The sequence below is a fragment of the Lathyrus oleraceus genome, chromosome 2, assembly GCF_024323335.1.
Source record: "Lathyrus oleraceus cultivar Zhongwan6 chromosome 2, CAAS_Psat_ZW6_1.0, whole genome shotgun sequence".
Classification (NCBI taxonomy): domain Eukaryota; kingdom Viridiplantae; phylum Streptophyta; class Magnoliopsida; order Fabales; family Fabaceae; genus Lathyrus; species Lathyrus oleraceus.
This window is the reverse complement of record NC_066580.1, coordinates 189,420,334-189,441,500: the sequence shown is the minus strand read 5'-3', so window position 1 is coordinate 189,441,500 and position 21,167 is coordinate 189,420,334. Positions and strand designations below refer to the sequence as shown.

The 21,167-nt window shown below is 31.3% G+C and overlaps 1 protein-coding gene across 1 annotated transcript; it reads right to left on the bottom strand.

Annotated features, from left to right (window-relative positions):
* Positions 1–2,517: 2,517 nt before the first annotated feature.
* Positions 2,518–20,618, bottom strand: LOC127121290 (uncharacterized). Its single transcript, XM_051051830.1, has 12 exons — positions 20,511–20,618; positions 19,734–19,807; positions 19,544–19,639; positions 18,539–18,632; positions 7,499–7,623; positions 7,308–7,403; positions 4,076–4,171; positions 3,680–3,752; positions 3,501–3,587; positions 3,079–3,245; positions 2,911–2,996; positions 2,518–2,709 (listed from the first exon to the last, which is right to left on the bottom strand). Exons 1-12 carry the CDS (start codon positions 20,520–20,522, stop codon positions 2,669–2,671), a joined length of 1,047 nt encoding a protein of 348 aa, XP_050907787.1. The 5' UTR covers positions 20,523–20,618; the 3' UTR covers positions 2,518–2,668.
* Between the last annotated feature and the right edge of the window lie 549 nt (positions 20,619–21,167).

Here is a 21,167-nt window from a genome sequence, read left to right as displayed (position 1 = left end):
ATAAACAATATATAGCAGACTCATATGTTGTAACCAAGGTCGCAAATTTCTTATACTTTCTCTATAGAACTGAAGTTCCCAAGCTAAAGTGTGAAACTGTTTGTGAGTAATAAGTCAGATTGCGTCCTTTTCTTTGTACTTTTTTATGTTTCCTTAATTAAAACACCTTTTCTTATCATTTATTGAATTTATTTAATGTTGTTTACTTTAAACTTCTTTTACTTTAATTCAAGTTTTATTGTCTTTAAAGTTCACTTTTACGTTGTCTGCGCGCAGACATTCGTAGTCACATCATACACATACTTTCTTGTAAAAGTTTTTGCGCAAAGTTATTCTCGATATTTTTTTAGTTAATCTCAGAATTTCAAAAACTCGTGATTATTTGCTAAAAACACCTGCGAACAAATTGGCACGCCCTAGTGGGACACATTTTGTGCAAAAAGTTACTTTTCTTTTACAAGAAAATGTCGTATTATTTACTTTGCGTTTGAGGAGTGGTAGGATCTTAGCAGAAATGGTTAACCCAAAAAACACTTATCGTGCCTGAAACAATGCTTCATACCCTAAACCAACCGTTACTACAACAATTGGTACAATATGGACAATGAACATTATCAGAGTCACATTCCTCATTCTATCTCTGGTAGCGACTTTGACATTGATGCTAGTAGTGTTGGCTACTTTACTGTCGGTAACAAGCATACTAGCCTTTCCTAGGTCTACTCCGACAGTAGTGGGGGACCCTAATCTCCCATATGTCCTAAGTTTTACTTTTTCCTTAGTTACGACGAATTACCCATATGGCATACCAACTGCCATGATGGTAGGGTTACAAAGTTACGCTTCACTATTTACAGATAATGCTGCAAGAATAATGTCACGTCTCAATCAATATTTGGAGTCAGGATCTACCATAAGCAACCCTGGTCGGATGGGGAAACCACAAGGGGGTTTCAATATGGTCCTCATATAATTCCAGCCTTGACCACTGATTCTCTAGCGACAATTAGGCAATAAATGGACGAGAGTAACCATAAGATGGTGAACATGTTGACACAATAAATAAGTACGGTATTTCATCCCTTGGTTCAGAATATCACCCAAAGTTACCAGCAGTTAGCCCATTAGATTGGTAGAATTGTTGACATTTTTAGGCCTATTAATCAAGTTCCTGTCGAACAACCTCCACCTAGGATAGAGATAGGAACTAAGCCCATAATGGTCTTGAAATAGTTATGGTCCCAAGAGACTAGGATGTCGATCAAGTACTTAGGAATGTCTAACAAAACAACTTTGAGGGGTAGAATAATATAACTAACGTTGTCGAATAGATTTTTTCCAAAAAATGGGCTATTAGAATATGTTCGACATACCGAACTCCTCAAGGGGTGGAATGTCCCCAAACTCACCAAGATTTCTAGTGAGACCAATGAGTCCACAGTGAACATATCACAAGATATGAGACTGAGGCAGGGGATATAACTAGTAATGAGAATTTAAATATGAAATACTTTCCAAATTCTCTAACAAAAAATCCCTTTACATGGTTCACCACACTCCGTCATCATTCCATACATAGTTGGAGTCAACTAGAGAGAGTGTTTCATGAACAATTCTACATGGGTCAGTAAAAAATTAGCCTTAAGGAATTGGCCAGAGTTAGGCATAAAATGCTTGAGTCGATTGATGACTACTTGAACAAGTCTAGACTTCTCAAGGTAATGTATTTTACGTAAGTCCCAGAACACGAGTTGGTCGAAATGGCCGTAGGTGGTTTAGACTATTCAATTAGCAAGAAGTTAGACACTCATTATTTAAGGGATATAACCCAACTGATAGATAGGGTTCGACAGGTTGAATGTTTGAAGTCTGAAAAGGCCAGGTCGAGTAAGTAACACAAAAAGTAAAAAGAAGCTTACGTCGAGCTATACAAAATAGATAACTTATCTGACACAAACAATGACTTTGTCGAAGAAAATAAGGTCAATGTGGCAAAATTAAAGTCAAGACCTCCTTATGTGTGCAAATTATAGAAACCTTCAAATGGGAAAAATTCCATTGAACCTAAAACTGAGAAATTTGTCAAAAAAACTTACATGTTCGATGTAACTAAATGTGACAAACTTTTCAATCTTCTAGTTTTTGATGGCCAAATAGTAATCACTAAAGGGTAGAAAACACCGCTGATAGAACAGAGAAAGAGAATTATTATTTTTTTTTGTAAGTTTTACAATTTTCTTGGACATAAAACTTTGAGGTTACTCCAACTTTAATAAGATTTAGAATCCATATCATCAAAACTTTTCCTTGCAAAAATATAAGAATTTAGTTTGGAATTGAGTTACAATCCCTTTGATTCGGTATGAAATGATAATCACTTTCACTTTAATTAATAAATAATTATTAAAAATAAAGTATAATATTTAACAATATTGTAAAAAAAGTGATATTAAACAATCAAAATATAAATCCATAAAAGACTTAAATGGTTTTGATGTACCAAATTTAGAGCAAGAAATATGAAGAAAATGTTTAAGTGATCACTCGGACAAAAAAAAACATATTACAAATTACTGTAATTGATGGAAGATAATAATCAATTTTAAAAAAAAGTTGAGTTTCAACCAATTTATTTAATTCATCTTCTCTCCAAAATCCCAACCATTCTTCATTTGAATATGAAATACCAATCTCTCTCTTGATGATAACCTGCATATTACAAACAATGATAATCATGTAAAAAAAAAGCCTTAAAGTCTCATACTGACACCTCTAACACTTGTGATTATATTATTTTCTATATTGATATATTAGTGTCGGTCTTGTGTTCCTGTGTTCGTGTTTTACATCTTGTAGTAAGTTTTTGAAAAAATTACCAAGAAATTAAGTAATTTAATCAAATATAATTACCTAATGCCTTCATCGCTCTAATATAGGGGTCACCTGAAATACCCATGACCTCGTATTGGGGGTGATATAGAGTATTTGGAACTGGACTGAAAATAAAACATCCAAAATTAAAGAGAAAAATTAATGTTTAAATATTGTGTGTGTTTGAGATGTTGGAAGGACAAGTACTTGGGATCAGAGATGTTGATTGGAAGACTATAGTTCCTCATTTCCATTAATCGAGAAGTGTTGCTTGAAGCATTATAGTTCCTCACTTGCATTAATCTAGAGGCGTTGTTTGAAGCATTGTAGTTCCTTACTTCATTTGCAACAACAACCATAGGAGGTGGATCCTTCTGCAAACCACTCAAAAGTCAAAATAAACCAATTTATCAAACAATAAATCGAATATCCTCTTTTGCGCAATTGAGAATTTAACACTGTTATGTGTCTAGGAGATCTATGACCATCTGTTAAATTGAAAAAATCTATTATCATATCATCTAAGTATTCTTTGGTATAATTGAGCATATTTGATTTTCACGAAAAAATTTTAAATTTTATTTTCATTTATAATGGATTTTGGTGTGTGATGGATGAGAAATTGTTACCTTTTGATATTTAGCAGTGGAAGACTCTCCAACTTCAATGGTTCGTTTCAAAGGACGATCATCTCCATGTTGCATTACTATTGGTTGCTGTAATTCAAAATGTTGTCAATGTTTCATATTATTATCTGTGGATTAAATTAATTATAATAAAAAAAAATATGTTATTCTGGGAATTTTACCTTTCCCAATGAAATGCTCAATTTTCTCTGAGGATTTGTAACATTCACACTTGTCATGTTGTGAATTTGCTCCCTATAAAAAAATGCAATTCAAGAATGTTGAAGAAATTAAAATATCAATATATCTATATTAAAAAATAATCTAAATGAATTGCAGTCAACACTTTCACACAGTCAAGTTAATTAATCATCTAATCATAATTGATTTCAATCCATCTATCACTAATGCACAAACTACAATGAAATTGTATGCAACATACGATCTAGATTCAGAAGTATAGAATTATTAATTTAGAAAACTCGTTAAACCTAACTAAATTCGATCATGCAAACAACCATGTGTTAATAAATTTAAAACTTAAACAAATTTATGAATAATATTAAACAAGTTGTTACCTCAAAGATAGAGTTAATGTTGTATCATAATCTTCAGTATCCCTTGTAGTAATAGGGCTATATGGTTGAACCTGTCCAGCCATTGCTTCTTCAGGCCTAAGTTAAGTTGAATAATTCATCAAACAATATAAGAAAAATAAGAAAAATGAGTCTTGTTAAACTAGATCACAAATGTAAATTGCATTATGTCACTCTCAAAATATAAGTTGCTTTGAAGACGAAGAAAATTATCTCAAATCATAAATCACTTTATAATTAAAAATTAATATTTAATTTTTCAATATACCTCCTTGGCGTAAAATGAAGGATCAAAATACACACAAAAATGATGCATGAGATAAAAAATAATGACAATTAAACTAAACAGCCAAAACAAATAATTAATTTATTGATATAGTGTATGCATACCATTTACTAACAAGGATAAAAACAAAAGTAGCGAATCAATAAATAAAAAAATTGTTTACTCAATTAGATACAAAATTATCTACTATGAGGGAGATAGTAGTTTTTTATCCACTATCAATCAAGAGTTTTCAATAGAAGATTAAAAATAAGTTACAAAAAATTAGTTCAACAAATTCATATGAATATTTTCTAATACCTATCTATTTGAGACTTAATCTCGCAACTTCTCAATACATGGAACATTTAATTCTAAAGTGTATGAAAGTGATTCTCAACTCTTAGATTACAACCAAATATCTTTCAACACTCATAGGGTTAGTAAGCATAATAATCCCTCTTTTGGTTGGTTTCTTTAAGTTTCTCTCTTTAGAAAACTCCTCTATTTGCAAAAATAACATAACATAGTTGAAAAATGACATAGAGATCAAGATATCCATCTCGCGCCCCAGCCAATTTCCTCCCATTTTCGCAAATAAAATTATGCCCACTTCATGTCTCATCCCAATGGCATCGCGATTGCGATCACTGTAATCAATCATTTCCACCTAAGTAAAACCCTTTGCCACAAGTCTTTCTTTGTACCTTGGTTCTTTAATTCGTGGAATACATGCATTCATCTTGAAGATCAATTTGCATCAAACTATCGTTTGTCTCTTATGTAATTTCACAAGTTCTGAAGGATGGTTCTTATCCAATGAATGAATTTACTCATTCACCACCTTAAAACCTTTTTACTCTCTTTTCTTTCAAATGCCTCCTTAGAGGTATTTGATTTTGAGCCTTACAATCCTTTATTCAGATTCCAAGCATTACAAATAATTTTAGCATAACCGTATTTTAGATGGTACAATATCTATCCTTAACACATCATGTGTCAACTGATAGTCTAGAGCTATTGTAGATTGCATTTATCTAGAACTATAAGTGGGAGCATCCACATCCTCTTCATCTCTAGACTCACTAGTAAGAACTTTTGCCTCAAATTGAGCTTTTTCCATCTTAGTTTCTACAAGTCTTTAAATTTCATGTTTTTGCACTTCATCCTTATACGTGTATCATCAAATTGACATTCCTACATATAATGAAATTTTATTGTATTGGTTTCATTCCACAACTTGTATACCTTCAAAACTTCAAGATAATCAATGAAGACATAATTCACAACTCTAGCATCAAGCTTGTACTGCTTAATATGTAGAAATGTCAAAGCTCTGAAAATCTTTAAATTAAAGTGGTTTATTGGTTTTCCATTTCAAACTTCAATAGGTGTCTTAATGCATATTTTTATAGATCGACATATATGGATAAAATAAGTTCCAGTACTAAAAACTTCACCTAATAAACTCTTGGATAACTCACCTCCAAACAATACAAAACTAACCCACTTCAAAATGGACATAATCATATGTTCAGCTAGGTCATTTTGTTGTGATGTATCAATTGTGGTTCTATGTTGCCTTATACATAGCTTCCTTCCAAACTCATTTGTTAGTTATTAAAATTTTCATTTTAGATCATGTTTGATTTTCTATAGGGCTTATAACTCTGTTTGAGAATTTTAATGCATGACCAATAATAATAGAACCATCCAAAACATATGGACCATACGTTTTGGACCCTTTTGAAATAATCAATGCACTGTGCCAAATTCTCACTTCATACTAAATTCTAGTACAATAGCCTAAGTCGTCAAACATACCTATGCACAACCAATTCCGCTTAATTTCGGGAATGTGCCTTAAAATACATTAAAGGAACTCAGAGTTATCAAACATATTGAGACAAATTATTCCAATACCATGAACTTTACAAGCCTTATTATTACTGAGTTGAACAACTCCACCTTATTTTGACTTCATAATTAAAAATTATTCATTCCTTTGATATATGTGATAAAACAATCCTAATTCCATGACTCAACTCTTATCTATTTTGAAACTCGTTACAACTAGTTCATCATCACACTCATTACCATCCTCATATGAGAAAACCACCATTTACATAGAATCAAGATTTCTCCCCCTCTTGAGGCTCTACCCTTCTTAAAGTAGCGGATTTTATGACAAATGAGACATTTCTCCTTTAACATTTTGAACCCATTAAACTTAAACTTAGTCATAGATTGCACCCCATTTGATTTTGTTGACTCTACATAAAATATTTAAATTAAAGATAAAAACTATATATGTGCATCTAAGTTAAATATTTTTAATAAAATAAATTTTAAACAAAAATATGATAATATTTGACTTTTATTTATCTATCTATTATAAAAAAATTAAAACTGTTGTACTCAACTTTAGTTGTTTTAACTCATAAGTGATCAACTTTGTTTTAACTCTTCTTTAATCCTTGTATATATGTGTGAGATGTGTCAAAAGAAAAAGACAAGTTTTATGATGACATTTATCTTATTTATCTGACATATGTTGTACGAGTCTCACACAAGACACGCACTAGTCTATGTAGGGGTATAGCAAAGAAAATATAATATTTAAGATGCTTATCTAAGTTATATAACAAATACATATATTGTACAATTCCATATGAGTGTTATATATATATTGAAAGAACAAGAACCAAAAGGGAGTTGAAGTCTATGTAACAAGATAACTATGTTCATCACAAGAATTATTTGGTGGCACTGTGAGAATACCAAAATTAGTAAATTGAAGTGGGTTTGTTCTAAGACAAATAATACTAATAAAGTGTTTAACATTATTTATGAAGTTTCCAATTAGATATTGAAAAAACATACACAATAAATTTGATTTAAAGAAAAAACATCCCATAAGAAAGATCAAATAGGTGGATAAGAAAATACTCTGGAAATGAAGATTGTAATTCAGAAAGCATCTTTTCTTCAGTAGCAAGATCATCTCCATTCAACAGAGAACTGAATGTGATTGGTTGGGGCAACCTATAAAATACAAAAATGGTATACATATTTACTTAATTAATCATTAATAAAAATGTACAATGTTATGATTTTGATAAGATATAGGAGAGTCATACATCATTGGTGTAGCAATGGCTTCAAGTAAAGGTGATTGGGAAGGGGTTTGGTTTAGATTGAATCCTCTATCAGACATTTCTCTCCCATGATCCTGTGAAGATTTATTAATTGAATTCAATCCCTCCTAAAAAACATACAAAATTAAGTGTTGCATTAAACATATTTGCAAATGATTTTAAAATATCACTCATAATAGTGTGAACATATAGAACATATATGATAATTAATTTTTATTTGTAAGTTTTAAGTTAATCTCATAAATAATTTTTGTTACTTTTTTCCTAACAACTATATCTCTACTAATCAAATTAATCATGCTTTATTTTCTTAATCTTACATATATTTTTTTTTATTATAATTTATCCAATATTGTTTCAATTTTACTAAAGAGAATTGTTTTTATCTTAGATCAGAATCATAATTAGAATGACGATTGATTAGATTTGAAAGACAAGTATTGAATCATTCATGATTGCAAAGTTACTGACAACCAAAACTTGCATTCATTTTCTTAACACCATGTGCTATAACCAACTTATTTTAAAAATAAAAGATAAAATCATTATGGATCATCCAGATGGACCAAAACATTGAACTCCATATTATAGTCAAGCCAAACCTAACTTTTTTACCCCCACCTTCCCTCTTCTAAAGTCCAAGCCCATCAAACGATCGAGAACTTAGTGGTATAAGCACCTCCTACCAAATCTAAAAATTCCATACAAAATATCCATATGCAGAAAACGAGTGACTAGAAGATTCCATACGGCTCCAACATGACACACATGAAATAACACATATGTCCTCGATGATCCTCTTTCTAAAAGGATTGAACCTCATAAGAACTCTATTCTAAATAAATTGATAGAAAAAAATGGTGACCTGAGAAGGAGCCCAAAATTTCAAACTTATGCAAACACCCTCACCACCCGATTTCACCTAGTCTCCAGACCACGGACACCTATGCATTATCTTTATAAGCAGCGGGTACCATATACACACCATTCTAATCATGTAGTTAATGCCAAACATCCTTATTGTTGTGGCTTTAATCGTACAAACTAGACTACCAACCAAGGTTATTAGAAAGCCTTATTCTCAAACAAATAGTTTTCTTTTTCATCTAAGTTCCAAACCACTCGGCCCCACCAATACGATGACACCCTAAAATCCCTTTGACGACCACTGAGGGGTGACAGTCCCCACTTAGAGCCATACTGAGCAATAATAACTTCCCTCCAATTAGAAGGCCCCTTCCATAATCTACCTTTAATTCTACTTATCCTAAAGTTCCAAGTTGACCGTCCTCGCATCCCTACTTAGGATTACATGAGGTATTCCATCTTATTAGGCTTATAAACATTCTCATCACTTCACCAAACAATTTTGGAGTCTCCCTTGGAACCACCCCAAAGGAACCTCTTCTTTAATCTAATAATATGTCTATAAACTTTGGTCGACATCTTCATAAAAAAAAGATGGAAGATATGAATAGCACTGAAAAAGAAATTAATAAGAAAAAAAAATCGCTCCATGCAAACAAACTCATTTCTCCATGAGACAAAACTTTTAGACATAAGGTTAATCACATGCTTCCAAATATAAAACATTATTGACCTTAAAAACAAGGCTAGGTTACCCCGGCCAAAATATAAAGAAGCATCCATCCAAACCCATAAAAAACTATACATATTATGAACAAACAAACAATTTATAAAAAAAAGTCAACCTGGAGACACAATTCCAACTCAAAGCTACGATGAATTCCCTTAATTGTCTAAAGGTTGTCTATTGACACCTCTCTTGGGATAATGATATCATTAACTAACTATATATGACATACCATGAGTCCATTAATGTGTGCCTTGACACACCCCCCCCCCCCTTTCCCCTATATGAAGCTCTTTATCCTTTGCACACCTCATATACTCAAGCCCTCGATCATCGGGAGGAAAAGGAAGGGTGCCAATGGGTCACATTGCCTAAGCCCTATTTGAATATTTATTTCCTTTGTTGAGAACCCATTAACTAGGCGAAGAGAATTTTCTAAAAATACGCACACATTCATTTAAGTCTTCCACTATCCATAAAACCCTAACATCTTCATCATACGCTCAAGAAATGGCCAACTAAATGAATCATACACACTTTCAAAATGCACCTTGAAAATAAAATAGTATTTTCTCAGACTTCTTAACAAAGTCCAAAATATCATTCATATCAACAACTCCATCCACCAGTTGTTTACCTTTAGTGAAGGTTAGATGGTTGGTTGATATGAGTTTTCCCATTACTATGGCAAATCTAGCAACTATGGATTTAGCTAGAAACTTATACATGGACCTAAAGAGAGAAGTGAGTCTAAATTTTTTGAGAGATATTAGGGAGTCCACCTTGCAAACGAGGATGATAAAATAACATGTAAGACTCCTTGAAAAATAACATTGTGGAAGAAATTATCAAATCTCGTCCCAACTTTACTTCTAATAAGACTTTATAATCTTTAAAGAAAGATAAGATAAACCCATCTAGCTCGAGACACTTGCTACCATCCATTTTAGCCACCCTCGTATCTACCCCTCAATAGAAAAGGAGAAGATAAGGTTTGATTATTGATTAATGATAAGCTAAGTACAATAATCGCCTCTGCTTTTGGTCGACCAAAATATAATCAGAGTAATAATGGATAAAGAACATCTCAACCTCTTCATGAACCTCCTCCACCTTGACATTTCTTACCCGAAGGATCAAAATTGAGTTTCCTTTCGATTAATAAAACACTTACTAGATTTTCCATGAGGCTATAGTAGAAATTGACCCACAAGAAATTGTTATTAAAGACTAAAGTATATAAATATTAAGATTTTAAAAGATTAATGAGAATACAAATGTGTCTTGTCTCTTTAATAACAAATTCCTTTTAAATATGTACCGCTATAAATCATAGTTTATAGTACATGGATATTAAATTAAATAATATTTTAACAAATGAAAATAATTTGAATGCTGATATATTTTTAAATTAAATTATCAAAAATATAGATTTCTAATTTAAAATTCTAAATATCCATGAGATGTTATCTTAGAGGTAAAAGTTTGACCTTGTAGCATTAATGGATAAAAAAGTTTTAAAACAAATTATGGCACAAATTTAAATAATAATAATTTATGCCTTTCTCAATTTTTTAAAAATATTTAGTATTAAAGTCATGTATTTTTATACTTTGCTAAGTAACTTCAATTTAATTCATAATATTACACATCCACTCCTCCCTATAATTAAATATAAGAGAAAGTCAAAAATGCATCTATTTTATGAATCATATATTTTAACATTTGCTTAAAATATGTTGGTATTAAGATTTTTTAAATATATTTTATTATCTCAATGATAATACATAACAAAGATTAAATGTCGGGTATGATACTCAACATTCAATTATTAAATGATACATTATTTTTTTATATATAATTTAACTTTTGAATTATTTTTACAAATATCGATTTTCAGCTTTTAGATATTTAAAAAATAAATAAATAATATATATAAATTTTTGATAATAATAGTTATAAAAATTTATAACCAATATTCTGGAAGAATGGTGTTCGTTTCACTAATGTTAAAAGATGGAGATTTGATATTGAAGAGGAGATAAATATTCTCGGGAAAAAAGAGAGAAAGTGTTAAAAGAATGTATGTTTTTTACAAGAAAATGTTTTTGTTTGTTTATTTGAATAGCAAATATATTAATATAAATAAAGGTTCAAACAAGAGAATGGTTATAAAGAGTATAAGAGTATAAGAGTATTCCGAAATCGTAAAAAAAATATCAAAAGGAGAAATCATGGGAAAAACACGGAAAACACAAACTACCAAAAGAACAAACTACGAATCCAATTTGAAGGCAAATAGTTATAATACGATGAAGAGAATCACTACAAAAGTCGAAACAAAAGGAGTTAAGAAGGACCCGAACATAAATCAGTCCAAGCCACGATCAAATCTAGACATACGAACGACACAAAGTTCTAGCAATCTAACTAAAAAAGTTATTCTCTAACTCAAGTCACTGCACGAATAAGGAGATGTCTTAAAAAACATTTTTAATATGAGTTTATGGTGGATTTGTTTTGCCTTTTTTTCAAAATGATTTTTATAGTGTAACATAATTTTATGTAAAAAAAATTATAAATAAATTTTTCATAAAAGTTTCAAATGAAAATTCGGTTTGAATAGTTATTCTTAAAATATTATTTTAGATATTTAATCATTTTATTAAAAAAAATTGGATATCAAAATTTCAAAAAAAAATCACTTAATTTTGAAACTATTTTAAATAACTTTTCATAAAAATTATTTTTGAGATACAACTTTTCGAAAAAAATTGTGATTTCGACTATATTTTGATCTTCAATAATATATATTTATGTTATAGAATATCAAAATTAGTCTTTCAATTTTAAAAAACGAATATAAAAAACTTATAATATTTTGAAAAATACATTTTTAAAAATACAAAAAAGAAATCCTTTTTTTCAAAACTAAAACAAACAAGCCTTTAATCTTATTCACCAATTACTCTACTAACATAAATATTTTTGAGAAAATATAATTGTTATAGGACTTCCAAATGGACCACGCAACTGGGTGTCTGATTAGAGCCAAAGCAAACCTAAACATACCCATAATTTCTATATCAAAAAAATGACAAATAAAGTAGACAAACCCTAAGATCCATATTACACTATATAAACAATTTCATACCTGACTCCGTCTACTATCAAATAACATGCACAATAACCCCAAAGGATCAAAGACAATCCTTTTTCTGAATAGATTTCTTCGGGTAAGATAATAGCCTTAAAGGGTGTCTAGATCTTTCACACCAAAGGATGGAATCAACATCTAAAACATCTCCCCACATGGGGGAAGCACAATCGAGAGGCTTGGATATGTAATTCGGACTGAGTAGCCACATTTGGATTCCTTCTACCAAGCCCAATAATCGTCTACAAGTAAGAAGTGGTCTTTTCTATAATAGTTATCATGTTATTCACCATATCATGTTCCCAAACAAACCCCTCTTCTACCTAAAGTTTCAATGAAACACAACCCTGACCCATTAACCCATACTACAACCATCTACTCACATTGATTTGAAATTAGAAAAAAAAATTGGAACTAGACTTTTAAAGTATCCTCCCTGATCTAATGTTCATTTCAATCTTGGTTATCCCTTTTGAGAACCTGGTTGTGTTGGAGTTCACACAAGACTTTAGAAAGGAGATACCTTTATAGCAATGAAAGTTGCATTTGAACCCATTAAATCATCCACCAAACTAGCTCAAAGCCCTTTTTTCCTCGTGTCTAACATTTAAAATATATCGCACAAAGCTCCCTTTTTCCCTAAAGATGTTCCTCTAATTCCACTTGCAAAAGAAATCTATATTAACGAGACACAGATCCAAAACCAATATCACTATTAGATTTAAAAACATTTGCCCATCTAACTCAAGAAATCTTAGAAGCCCTCTTAGAACTAACCCAAACGAAACGTAGTTGCAAACAAACAATATTCTTTCCACACTTTGATATACATCTCCATAAAAATTAGATATGCACATTAAGAGATAGAGAGGGGGGGGGGGGGGGGGTAGAGAGAATTGAGATAGAGTTCAAAGTCGAGTTTATGAGAACAACCATGTTTCCCAAACTAACAAAGGTTCAAAATAAGTTATCTTTTAGGATTTTCTGCCACATGCATGCTCAGGTACTTGAAATAAAGAGGACACCTTGCAATTCATAAAACCCTATATCATTTCTAAAGTATTAGGAGCCCCATTTAGACTCATAATACAACTCATAGCAAAATTCACCCGAAATTCTAAGACTGGCTTTTATAAAAAAGAGTATGTTTTTCATATTGAGATCAGGTAAGAGACTTGTAGTGGGGTAAAATGTCATCATATTTTTTATTTTGGAAAAAGCAGGCCCACGAATATTAGATTTAGCAACTCAAATTCGAGTGAGCGTTGGAGATGTTCTTAGTGAAAAAATTGTTGGTACACAAGGTGATAAACAAACTAGAGAGAAGAGAGAATAATAACAAATTTCTATTACTCTTAAAATGGTTATAAAATTGGTGCACACACACTACTGCAGACTGCAAAAGGAATAAAGATACAATTTGTTCACACCACTCACTTGCTTAAATACAAGTGGGACTTTAGGAGAAATACTAAAATACTCTCTAACAAACTTTGTCTACAAGTTTATGAAAATATGAATTAATTCTAACACCATCTCTTAATTCATATTCAGGTTAACTAAAACTAATAACACTAATTCCATCCCTCAAGCGAAGAAATTGAACAGTCTTGATCGCCTTCGTCAGAACATATGTCTGCTGCTTCTGGGTGCTATAGTGCATAACTTCTAGCACTCCATTATAAATCTGATTTCTCAGAAAGTGGTACTTAGTCTCAATATCATTGCTTCTTCCATGCAACACTGGGTTCTTGGCAAGATTGATTACGGACTTATTATCGATCATGAGCTTCAGAGGCTTGTTTACCTTGATCTTCAGATCCTACAGTAAATTCAGAAGCCACACAGCTTGACATGTAGTCACATCACATGTAATATATTTTGTTTCACAAGTTGACAAAGCAACAACTAGTTTCTTCTTCGAACACCAGGAAATAGGACTTCCCAGAAACTTAAACAAGTATCCAAAAGTACATCTTTTGTCAACTTTGTCTCCACCCTAATCAGAATCTGAGTAACTTATAAGTTCTTAGTCAGTTTCAGGACCAGAAGGGAACAAAATTCAATACTTTATAGTACCCTATATATACCTCAGAATTCTGACAGTAGCTTGGTAATGAGATCACTTCGGTTTACTCATAAACCTACTCATAATTTCAACTGCATAGCAAATATCAGGTCTGGTATTACACAAATACCTCAGAGAGTCTACCAACTGCTTGAACATTTTCGCATCTACATCATCACCATCGGAATCAGAATCTAATTTCTGATTTGTATCAGCAAGTCTGACAACAACTTTATAATTCAGCAGCTCAAATCTCTTCAGAAGCTCAAGTTCATAGCTGATGTAAAATTATGCCTTTCTCAAAGTACATAATCTCCATCCCTAGAAAATAAACCATATTTCCTAGATCTAACATCTCAAACTCATTTATCAGCTCCTTCTTGAACTTAGCTATCTCATATTCACAACTTCCTATTAGCAATATGTCATCAACATACAGACACGCCAAAATCATATTGTCTTCAGCAGTATATTGAACATAGACACCATACTCCATCTCATATTTCTGAAATCCCTACTTCTTGAAAAATGAATCAATTTTCAGATTCCAAACTATAGTGGCTTGCTTCAATCCATACAAAGCTTTGTGTAATATGTACACCATCCCTTCTTGATTCTTTTTCTCAAATCTAGGAGGTTGTGACACATAAACCTCTTCTTTTAATGGACCGTTCAGAATTGCATATTTCACGTCTAAATGCATCAGAGGTCAATTCCTATTAGCAGTTATCGTAATCACCAACTTGATTGTTTCATGTCTTGCTATAGGCGCAAACACTTCAAAGTAATCTAACATAGGTTTCTGCAGAAAACCTCTCACAACTAACCTTGCTTTGTGCTTGCCAATTGATCCATCTGGATTTAGCTTCGCCTTATAAACCCATCCCACTTTGATGGCTTTCTTATTCTTTGGAAGTTCTGTCAGCTTCCAAGTCTTGTTTCTCTCTATGGCATTAAGTTCTTCTTTTATGGCCTTCATCCAAACTTCCTGGTTGAGAGCTTCTTCCGTACTCAAGGGTTCAGGGTCTACTAACATGGCACATTGAATAAATTCCCCTTTAGAATCTACTTCAGTATCTTGCAGCATGTCAAACTCTATAAACTTTCTCAGAATGTTTTTGATTCTTTGTGGTCTTAGAACTTGTTCGGAACCTTTTGATTCTGGAACTCTAGAAGTACCGACTTCAAAAGCATGACCATCTTCAGAATCTGGAATATTCTCAGAATATGGATTACCACCAGAATTCGAATCACCATCAGAATCTGGATCACCAGAATCTGAATCACTATTAGAATCTGGATCAGAATCGGATTCTTCCTTAGAATCAATCTCGCCTTCTGATTCTAACTCATTCTCATAATCATTTTCAGGCTCTGACTCGTCTTCAGAATCAGAATCAATATCTTCAGAAGTTAACTCTACACTAGATTTGGTTTGACATTTTCTCCAATCCTATATTTTTTACTCTTTCACAATAACATCTATGCTGACTTCAACCTTATTAGTGAATGGACAATAAAGCTTATAAGCACCTGTACTATGATACCCCACCAGTAACATCACCTTGCCTCTATCATCCAGTTTCTTTCTAGTAGCATCTGGAACATATTTATAACAGACATAACCAAATACTTTGAAATGACTCACACTTTGCTTATCTCCAGTTCACCTCTCAAAAGGAATAATTTCCTTCGGCTTCTTGGTTGGACACTTGTTGAGCACATATGTTGTAGTGGCAATAACTCTCTCCCCATTAAGTGTTAGGAAGCTTATTTTCCTTCAGCATGCTCCGTGTCATATCAAGCAAAATTCGATTTCTCCTTTCAGTAAGACTATTGTGTTGAGGAGTATATGAAGTAGTAACTTCATGCTCAATTTCATTCTCCTCATAGAAAGTCTTGAACCCTGTGGAGTTATACTCACTTCCACCATCAGTTTTGAGAATCTTCAGAGTCTAACCACTTTGTTTCTCAGCCTTGATTCTGAATTTTTTTAATTCAGCAAACACCTCGTGTTTGACTTTATAAGGGATACCCATGTTATCCTTGTGAACTCATCCATAAATGACACGAAGTATTTATTCTCTCATAGTGAAGGTTCTGGAAATGGTCCACACACATCATAATGTACTATTCCTAAAGCATGTTTTGCTCTTAGAGCTACTTCTGATGCAAATGACAGTCTTGGTTGCTTCCCTCTCATGCACACATTGCATGACTTTTCTGGTTTCTTAATTGTAGGAATTCCACGTACCAGTTTCTATGAATTCAGATGCCATAAGCTTCTGAAGTTCAAATGACCAAATCTTTTGTGTCACATCTCACTTTCCTTCACAACACTTGTTGCGCTAAGGCATCCAGAGTCTGGAGTTTTAACATTCACCTTGAATGTTCTATTCCTTCCGTGTTCTGACTCCATAATCAACTTCTAATTACAGTCATACATCTTCAAAAGATTGTCCTTCATGGTAACTGAGAATCCTTTTTCAATTAATTGACCTACATTCATCAGATTGCTCTTCATGCCAGGAACATACCAGACGTTATGAATTAACGTAGATTTGCCATTATTCAGAATCACTCCAACATTCCTCATTCCTTCAGCATTCAGATACTTATCATCAGCACATATGATCTTGGTCATCTTCCCATAGTCAAAATCAACCAGCCATTTCTTATTTCCAGTAAGATGGTTTAAACAACCAGTGTCCATATACCACCACTCTTCTAGAGACGCAATATCAGAGTTAGAAGCCATTAATAGCATATGTTCATCATCAAAACTTCTGGCTATATTCACTTCTTTTGATTTCCTTCTACAGCGAAGTGGTCAAATTTCTTACAACATTAACATTGAACTTTTCTCTTGTCATACTTCTCATTTCCCTTCTGACTCCTAGAAGTTGAGGTTTCTGACTTCTGAGACCTACCATGTCTTTTCTTGACTTCTGACCAAGACTGCTTCTGGTATTTCTTGACAAAAGAAGCTTTTAGAGTCTTCTCTACCTCTCTCTCAAAGGTTCTGTCAGTTAGACGCAACTCTTACGCCTCTAGACTGCTTTGCATCTCTTCTATTCTCATGGTACTCAGATCCTTAGAATGTTCAATTGCTACAATGAAGTAATCGAACTGAGGAGTAAGAGATCTAAGTACCTTCTCAATTATACTTTCTTCAAAAAGAGTTTATCCACACGACTTCATCTCATTTGTGATCAGAATCACTCTGGAGATATGGTCAGGTACCTTCTCATTATTCTTCATGTTGGGATTCTCATAATGCTTATGTAGAGACTGAAGCTTCACCTTCTTCACTGATGCATCACCGTCGTAGCACCACACCAATGTGTCCCACGCAGCTTTTCACCATCGTCGAATCAACGATTTTCTCAAACATGTTCACATACACACACTGATGGATATAGAACAGAGCCTTTTGATCCTTCTTCATTAGATCATGCTGAGCATTTCTCTGCGCTTCTGTTGCATTTTCTGGAAGTGTAGTCTGAACGTAACCAACGTTGATGAGATCAAGAACATCTTGAGCTCCAAACAACACACGCGTCTGAATCATCCAACGATTTCAGTTCTTCTCATTGAACACTAGAAGTTTGGTGCTCATATTGTTTCCATTCACCTTCAATCTTCTGCAATACACTCAGGTCTCACCTAAACACAATGTTTTCCAATCCCGCAAAATCAAGATATGTGATTCTGCTATGATTCTGAACAGAAATTCAACACGAATTCTCCGAACAAAAATCAATCACACAACGCCTCACTATTTCACTCGTGTTTCTCTGTAGATCTGAACTAGAGCTCTAGATATCAATTATTGGTGCACAAAGTGATAAAGATGAACAAAACAAACTAGAGAGAGAGAAGAGAGAATAATAACAAATTTCCACTACTCTTAAAATGATTATAAAATTGGTGCACACGCTGTTGCAAACTGCAAAAGTAATAAAGATACAGTTTGTTCACACCACTCATTTGCTTAAATACAAGTGGGACTTTATGAAAAATATTAAAATATCATCTAATAAATTTTGTCTACAAATTTGTAAAAATATAAATTAATTCTAATAAAAACCACACAATTTTTCAGACTAGCTAAATTAATACTAGTATTAATTAATAAAATTAACAAAAAGAAAAACTTAATAGAATTGAACTAAAATAGATGAAGTGGTTTGAGATTTTTACCTTTTCCAACGAAATATTCAGATTTTGATATCTCTCAGCAGCAGCGGTAACATTCTCACTTGTTATGATATCATTTTCGTCTCTAGGTTCCTCCCTATGCATGATTCAACCATATAATAAGATCATGAAATTTTAAAAATTCAAAATATTTTAATGAATATTAAATAAGTGTAACTTGAAAAACTTAAATATCATTAATCAATGTAAATTCAAGGGGCACTGGTTCATATTATAAATCCAAGTTACAGCGAACAACAAGATAACCAATACTCTAAAACTACAAAAGAGACAAATGTCAAATTTTCATTCAAAATTTAAACAATATATATAACTCTCCTTTCTTATATATTGACATTTTATTCATAAATTTGTGGTGGTTTAGTCGGTGACATTGTGAAAATAGTGGACGGGTTCTGAACGGATTTTACTTACACAAATTTAAATTCGAACTTTTAAACAATTCATATTTTTTTTATCAGATCCCTAATAGATATGGAAAATAAAATCCAAATTCATATAAATCAGATCTGAATTAGGTTCGCGTAACTCTTCCGCCACCATCTATTTAATAAATAAAAAAATTTAAAATAAAATTATATTATAAATAATAAAATAAAATAATCTCAAAAAGATTTATACATAAATTTTAAATATTTTAAATAATAAATACAAATCAAAATATTAAGTCATATTTTAATATTTTAAATTATCATAAATAAATAATAAAATAAATGGGATGAATATGAATACGAATTTATGATGAATATTAGTCTCCATATTATACGATTCGTCCCCATATTTTATAATTAGAGAAAATTCAAATCCAAATTTAAACTCAATCAAAACAAATTTTTTTTTTGTCAAATTCAAAGCGGATTCGAATGGATATATATTATTATTCATGTGAGAATACCAAAATCACTAAATTGGAGTGAGATTGCTCATAAAAGAATTCATTAACTAGAACTAGAATAAAAAGGATCAAATGGGTGCATAGGGAGATACTTGGGAATTGTAGATTCAAAATCACAAATCATTTGTTCTTCAACAGCATCATTGTCTCCATTCAACAAAGAACTGAAAGTAACTTGTTGGGGCAACCTAAAAAGAAAAAACATGTTTTACATATTTACAAGTTTAATAATTAATCAAAAAGCACTATATTATTAATATGATAACAAATAGGAAGCCATACACCATTGATGTGTTGATAGCATCGTTTCCTCCCTCTTGAATATGTGAATCTCCTATGTTTGAGTTCAATTCCTCCTAACAAAAAATGTATCAAATTAATTGTGAAAATAAATAGATTAGAAGATAAATAAATGAATAAAATTCAGAAAAATCTATAATTTTCCGGACTACGATTATATAATGTCAAATTTTAACGTATTTATTTATATATTAAATATATTTGTGGTCGTTGAATCGAGATTATACACCAGTTAAAAACATCATTATTTATTTAAACATCCCCTAAATCAATCTATAAGATTTTCATGTATCTAAACAAAGTTTTGCAATTATTATTATTGAATATAATTGTCTCAGCTATTAACACTTTGTTTTATATTACATAATAAGATATAAATATAACAATAACACAAAAAATTCGGATTGAAGTGTTTACAATCGCTTTCTCTTTATCTTTCCCATTTGCATTTTTCTACTTATACAAGAGGGCACACATTTACTGCAAGCATACAAGCATTCAATGCTTCAGTAATAGTTTGATTCAGATCTAATGGTTAAAAAAATATAATGTTTAATTTGTAAATTATAATTTAAAATTTAAATAATTTGATATTATTCGAATAAACGTTGATACACTGAATAGGTGAATCACTGAAATTCAGATCTCAAAATTCCACAAATTTCATATGAGAAAATATGTTGTGGTATAAACAAATAAATACATGAATAAATCTAAAGGTACAGGAATAAATTTTAAAACAATTGAATAAATACTTACTTGGTTTTCCATGAGGTGCGAGCAGCTACCACTTAGTTCAAGGTTATTTAGTGTTTTGGAATTATTGAAGAGCTTAAATAATAAAAGGCTTGAGTTGTTTGGAATAAAAACATGTATATATAGAGATAGTCCAAGTTGAGATTACAAGGAAAGAAAAATTCAATCATGAAAAGAAAGACCAAAAATGTAATTATTTAACTTTATAAAGAAATAAATGTATATTAAGATTTTTTATTTATTTATTTCCTTGAAAAAATAACATAAAAATTAATAAGTACTTTGAATATCATGCGGTTTTGTAAAAATATTAAAAAATAAATATTATTAATAAATTATCAGTGATGTTTATCGGTTAATATAAATAATATCGATGTATTTTTAAAAAAAAATGAGAAGAAAAAAAAAGAAATATTTATTAATTAAAAAGATATTAATCGTCATTTTACAACTATCTTCGAGAAGATTTAACCCCATTCTTTAAAAATAAAAATATAGAAATTAGAAAATTCAAAATATAACATAAAAATTGAATGCAAAAATTAAAGTTTGAAATAAATTAATAAGGATACAAATGTATCTCATCTTTGTATTAATTAATTAATTAATTACTTTTACCTTATTTTCATAAATTATATTTATACTAACTAATAAAAATTA

Coding starts and splice junctions, on each gene's coding strand:
- LOC127121290 (XM_051051830.1), bottom strand. Junction 2,997..3,078: donor ATCAACATCTCTGATCCCAA/GTACTTGTCCTT, acceptor TTTTATTTTCAG/TCCAGTTCCAAATACTCTAT. Junction 2,710..2,910: donor TAGAGCGATGAAGGCATTAG/GTAATTATATTT, acceptor TGTAATATGCAG/GTTATCATCAAGAGAGAGAT.